At 38.7% G+C, this 6,320-nt stretch overlaps 1 protein-coding gene across 1 annotated transcript; it reads right to left on the reverse strand.

Annotated features, from left to right (window-relative positions):
* Positions 1-3,922: 3,922 nt before the first annotated feature.
* LOC143649267 (olfactory receptor 7A10-like) lies at positions 3,923-4,852 on the reverse strand. The gene has a single exon (XM_077119420.1). The coding sequence runs from the start codon at positions 4,850-4,852 to the stop codon at positions 3,923-3,925; it is 930 nt and encodes a 309-aa protein (XP_076975535.1).
* Between the last annotated feature and the right edge of the window lie 1,468 nt (positions 4,853-6,320).

Raw genomic sequence — 6,320 nt, forward strand, 5'->3', positions numbered from 1 at the left:
TGTCCATCAACAGACGAGTGGCTAAACAAACTGTGGTATATAATACGATGGAATATTATGCAGCTTTAAGACAGGATAACTTATGAAGCATGTAATAACATGGATGGACCTAGAGAACATTGTGCTGAGTGAGTCTAGCCAAAAACTAAAGGACAAATACTGTATGGTTCCACTGATGTGAACCGACATTCGAGAATAAACTTGGAATATGTCATTGGTAACAGAGTCCAGCAGGAGTTAGAAACAGGGTAAGATAATGGGTAATTGGAGCTGAAGGGATACACACTGTGCAACAGGACTAGATACAAAAACTCAAAAATGGACAGCACAATAATACCTAATTGTAACGTAATCATGTTAAAACACTGAATGAAGCTGCATCTGAGCTATAGGGTTTTTGTTTGTTTGTTTGTTTTGTTTGTTTGTTTGTTTGTTTTTGTTTGTTTGTTTGTTTGTTTTTACTATTATTATCACTTTTATTTTTTCTCTATATTAACATTCTATATCTTTTTCTGTTGTGTTGCTAGTTCTTCTAAACTGATGCAAATGTACTAAGAAACGATGATCATGCATCTATGTGATGATGTTAAGAATTACTGCTTGCATATGTAGAATGGTATGATTTCTAAATGTTGGGTTAATTTATTTTTTCCGTTAATTAATTAAAAAAAGATGAATAATAGGGGGAACAAATGTTAAAATAAATTTAGAGTGAAATGCTGGGGATCGGTGAGGGGGAAGAGTGGAGGTCACGGTATGCATGAATTTTTTTCCATTTTCTTTTTATTTCTTTTTCAAAATAGATGCAAATGTTCCAAGAAATGATGATGATGATGATGAATATGCAACTATGTGATGATATTGTGAATTACTGATTATGTATGTAGAACGGAATGATCAAAAGGTACAAATGTTTGTATTTGTTTGGTATTTTTTGGTATTTAAAAAAAGTTAATTAAAAAAAATGTCTTTTGGTGACAGAAAGTCACCAAAAGAACCAAAAGGATGATATGGAATAATTAGGATTAGGGTTTGATTTTTTTTCTCTTTAACCTCCTTTAAAACTCTCTGAGACAAGGTGGAGATAATGAATGAATCAAATAAAAAATAGATCAATACTACCTTAAAAAAAAAAGGTGTTGGCAAAATCCCTTGAAGGAAGAACTCTGCCCCTTAGCCACCATGGCCCGCATTGTTTGTTTTATTAAATAAAAATATTTTAAAAAAAAAGAAATCTAAAAGGCAAACATCTAAGGAGTTAAAAAAAAAAATTAAAGAAAAGAGACCAACAGTTCTTTCTGCATTGGAAAGGTTTCAATCAAAACAATGAAAGCACTCAGGTGCCAGTATACACAGCAAGACTTGAACAAACAATTTGCTGAAATGAAAAAGTTAAATGGCTCATACAGTCACATTAATTTAATTTTCCCAATAAAGGAATTTCCAAGTAAAGTTTGCAATATACCAACATAAAGTTATTGAATAAAAATTCCCTTTCCTCATGTGATACCCAATGTGGGAGTGTTTGTCTCATGAAATGTTATTGCAGGGTAAAATCTACTTCCTTAAAATCTACAGGAGCTCTGCCTGCCATACAGAAACATTCTCAAATATATCTCTCTGAAGAAAAAGCCCTCACTTTACCACCCATTCTTCCATTGCTAATGTCACATTTTCCCCTGTTCCCATTTAGGACAAAGTTTCATGGCCAGATATTCTACTTTTTCTACAACCACTTTCTTCCACTCATTCACTCTGCTAATTGTACTTCCATTTCTATCACTGATTATCAACAGGAATTCCTGCATTGCTGAGTCCAATGGACACCTTCTTCACGTGACACATAAATACATTGAATATTACACAAGCAGAAAACAAGCACAATGACCTCTCAGCTCTAGACTGGAATGAACAATTTCTCAGGTGACCTCAGGGAAAAGCTCTTGGTTTCCATCTCCCAGACCCTTCTCCTGCAAAACCTGCTGAGCTTCCAAACTCGCCAACATGATCTCTCTGAGAAGAATGTGTCCATATGGAAGTACAAATTCCTTCTTGGGCGGTTGGTGGTGGGATCGAAGGTCTTTCTCCATCAAGACATCAGCGAGGGGCGGGCCATGGTGGCTCAGCAGGTAAGAGTGCTTGCATGCCATGCCCGAGGACCTGTGTTCGTTTCCTGGTGCCTGCCCATGTAAAACAAAACAAAACAAAAAGACATCAGCGAGGAGTCTGACATCCATCCTCTTTACTTGACCATGGGCTTTCACTTAGCTCCTAGGAACGTGATTCTGAGCTCTGGCTTGTGTAACATTTCATGGGAAGGCACATGGTGATGTCTGCTGGGCTCAGCCCTTATCTAAGCATTTGCTCTCCTTGTCAACACTCCAAGAATCTCCAAACATCCAAACATCCATGTTTCCATCTGTATTGAAACAACTGTTTTCCAAGAATCTGATCTGATGTTTCTCCAAAATATTCCCCCTTTATAAGACTCTAGTTACCTAATGAAGACCCACATTGAATGGACAGAGTCACAGTTGGGTCACAAATAGGACATACAACTGGGTGTGTTATATCTCCAAAGAAATAATCTAGCCCAAAAGGTCATACATCTGACTGAGTTTATCATATCTCCAGAGAAACTCCATCCTGTGGGAAAATTAGTGTCCATCAGTGGACCTGTGGAAGCTAGAATACAGACCCAGCTTCCAAAATAAGTCCTGGGAAAGAGATAGGGTGGACATTGTAACTTCTGAAGGGAGAAATTGGAAGGACAACAGGGAACACATATCTGACACAACCCTGGATTACACCGAGGAACCTCCATTACACATCAGGGATTGTCTTCTGTGGATCAATTCTTGGTCCTTTGGACCTGCTGGAGTGAAACCTCAGTCCTTTCCAGTGCTCTTACACCCTACCTGTTCTCTTTCCCTTGAGAACATTGAGTAATACAGATTCATTTCATCATCAGCTGGGACGTCCAGACATGAGAGTGTTTATCTGTATTTTGCCATTGAGAGCCAGCAAACTCACTCTCTCCCATCATGTTCAAGCATTCAGAGAAGAAATAAGCCATAATGCTGAAAGGAACCTTATGGTGATGGCCCCCAAATAGGGACCAGCCAAATGCTCATTAACAGAAGAGGGATACAAAACTTAACATAAGAAAACAGAGGATTACAATGGATCATCGATGATGGTTAGTCTACAACCAAATCAGAAACATGGAGAGAGTCAGTGAAATAATCCTTCAATAAATATTATATAACTTATTCTTGCTTTATATAAATTATACAAACCATCACAATTAAGTGATAAACTAGAGTCAGGAGACTGGTTTTCTGAAAATGGGGAAGGTGTCTAGAAAAGAGCAGATAGGTGGTCATTTCTAGGATTAGAGTATTACAGGGATATTTATTTTGTAAAAAATTACCACACTGAAAAGTTTACATTATGCTTTACTATGTGAGTAATATTTTTTCAAGCAAGTTTTTAAAGGCAAAGTCAAGGTAAGAAGATGAAAATATGGATGATAGAGTAAATACATAGATTTTTCATTCATATACTGTTGAAGGTTAGAAGAAAATGAATACAAAGAGCACATACTTTACTTACAAAAATGGAAACAGTCACATATATCATCAAATAAAATAGTTCAGGACATTGAGCCCAAACCTGCCTCTAAATGTATAAATCCCCTGCAGAGGGACACCAAGATTTCTTACATTCCTGAGGAAGTGTTAATCATTAGACACAATCCTTTCATATGATAACATATTGTGTGATGTAAACTTTGCTTCATCAGATTTTAGGCCATGTCTGAATCAAGGGCAGGTCCATGCTCCATAAAATGATAAAAGAATCAGAGTTTCCATCTCTGGGTCTTTGGCCACTTGATTCACAAACACCTACTCTTCCCCACTCATGAATTCATCCTGAAGAATCTTTTCACAGCCCCCTTCATTTCTTTATTCCTCAGGCTATATATGAAGGGGTTCAGCATGGGTGTGACCACAGTGTACATCACAGAAGCTGTTGCACTTGAATGTCCATCTGGGAATGCTGCAGAACTAAGATACACTCCTATGAGTGTACAATAAAATAATAAGACCACTGAGAGGTGAGATGCACAGGTGGAAAATGCTTTATACATCCCCTGGATGGATGAGATCACACGCACAGAGGAAAAAATCTTAGAATAAGAGTAAATGATACCAGTGAATGGACCAAAAACCAGGATCCCGGTTGCAAAATACATCACTACTTCATTGACGAAGGTGTCAGAACAGGAAAGTTGGACCATCTGATCAAGATCACAGAAAAAGTGAGGGATCTCCACATGTGTACAATAGGAGAGGGGCAACACCATTAAGGTGTGTAACAAGGAATGCAAGGCACTCACAGTCCAGCAAACCAGAACAAGCAGGATACAGAGCCGGGGGTTCATGATGACCGTGTAGTGCAGGGGATGACAGATGGCCACGAAGCGGTCATAGGCCATCACAGCCAGGAGGAAGTCATCCAACCCTCCACAGAGTAAGAAAAAGTACATCTGCATGAGGCAGCCTGCATAGGTTATGAATCTCCTCTGCGTGTGGATGCTCACCAGCATCTTTGGGACGGTGGTGGAGGACAAACAGATGTCGATAAAAGACAGGTTGGAGAGGAAGAAGTACATGGGCGTGTGGAGGTGGGAGTCGGTGATTGTGGCCAGAATGATGAGCAGGTTCCCGGAGACCGTGACCAGATACATGGACAGGAAGAGCCCAAAGAGGAACGCCTGCAGTTCTGGTTCCACTGAAAATCCCCAAAGGAGAAATTCTGAAACTCGTGTGTCATTTCCTAGCTCCATGTGTTGGATGTCACTACTCAAAAAGAGAGAAATAACATGATTAATTGTCAAACAAACAACCATTACTATTGTATCCATAATTTTTATCTCAGAGGCAGGAAATTAATTTCTGGATTTATTTATCAATTCTAAACAGAATGCCATCTCTGATTAGGAATTGCTGTCTACCTTTTGAAATATTCCCGCAGCCAGCATGCATCCCAAGGTCTTCATAAGAAATTCATTCATTCGTTTGAGGAATGAATAATCCATTCAGCTATGGTGCAGTTACTGATGATCCAAGGGAAATGATGTACTGATAAAATTTGCTTGCCATGTGGTGAAGGGGAAAGAAAATAAGTAAATAATGTCATAATCATATGTTATGTGACATAGTGACAGCAGCTAAAATGAAAGGGAAAAGGTGAAATGGAGAGTTTGAGTAGGGATACTCAATATTCATGCAAGACTGCTGGGCAGGGAAACACTTCAACAGAGACCTCAAGATACAGAAGGCAGGAGTCAAAAGGATATGACAAGTTCGTGACCAATGTAGGAAAATTCCAAGGCAAAGGCCCTAAGGGAAGGGGTTGATTGGATATTCAAAGTCAACAAGTAAGGCAGTGTGGCTGGGGATTAGTAAAAGGGAGAGAATGAGAGATGGTATAAGAGAACTTTTAAGAACAGGGTGGGACCCCAATGATGAACTCCAAGTTAGAGTCCTTTATCTACCAGTTGTATTTCTGTCACGTCATTAAGTTTATTGCAAAGCTGTATTAGTCAGAGTAGATGAAAGTAATTAAACTGATAGAGAGAGTGAGAAAGAGAGAAGGAGAGACATATAGAGAGAGCTATTACACATTCATGTAAATATTAAGACATTTATAAGAGGATTTGGGTCAAGGGTATGGGGATTGACAAGTCCAAATTCCATAGGATCCACGAGTCAGAAACTCAATGGAGGTAACCTTGAATTCTCCACAGTAGCTTCACATTGTGACTTCCTATCAATGTGATTATGAAATTCCCAGAAGAATATGGAAACCTGAAGTACAGATAGAAATTCTATTTTATGACTAATGAAATGTTCAGTCCTCCCTTTTAAGTCCAACTGGTTGGTTGAGGAAACACCTAGCACTGCTGAGGCCCATCTCCTTGGTTGATTGTAGATGCAGTCAGCCATATACAACCAACTGACCAATGATTTAAATCCATCTAGAAAATACCTCCCAGGAATAACCAGGCCAGTGCTTGCTTCACCATACATTTGGACACCATAACCCAGCCAAATTCACACATGAAATTAACCATTACAATCCACACCTAGTGAAGTTGTGACCCATACACATTTCCTTAAACGTTACTTAATTTCATATAAACTTAATAACATAGACTTATTTTCACCTAACACAATACACCTGTCCTGCATATGACCGGAAATGTAATAACACATTCCCCACAAGAGGATGCAAGTGCTCAATTAAAATGA

This window comes from Tamandua tetradactyla, chromosome 11 (genome assembly GCF_023851605.1).
Source record: "Tamandua tetradactyla isolate mTamTet1 chromosome 11, mTamTet1.pri, whole genome shotgun sequence".
NCBI classification, from domain to species: domain Eukaryota; kingdom Metazoa; phylum Chordata; class Mammalia; order Pilosa; family Myrmecophagidae; genus Tamandua; species Tamandua tetradactyla.

Excerpts from the sequence above, each read along its gene's own strand:
- LOC143649267 (XM_077119420.1), bottom strand. The coding sequence starts at position 4,852 with ATGGAGCTAGGAAATGACACACGAGTTTCAGAATTTCTCCTTTGGGGA.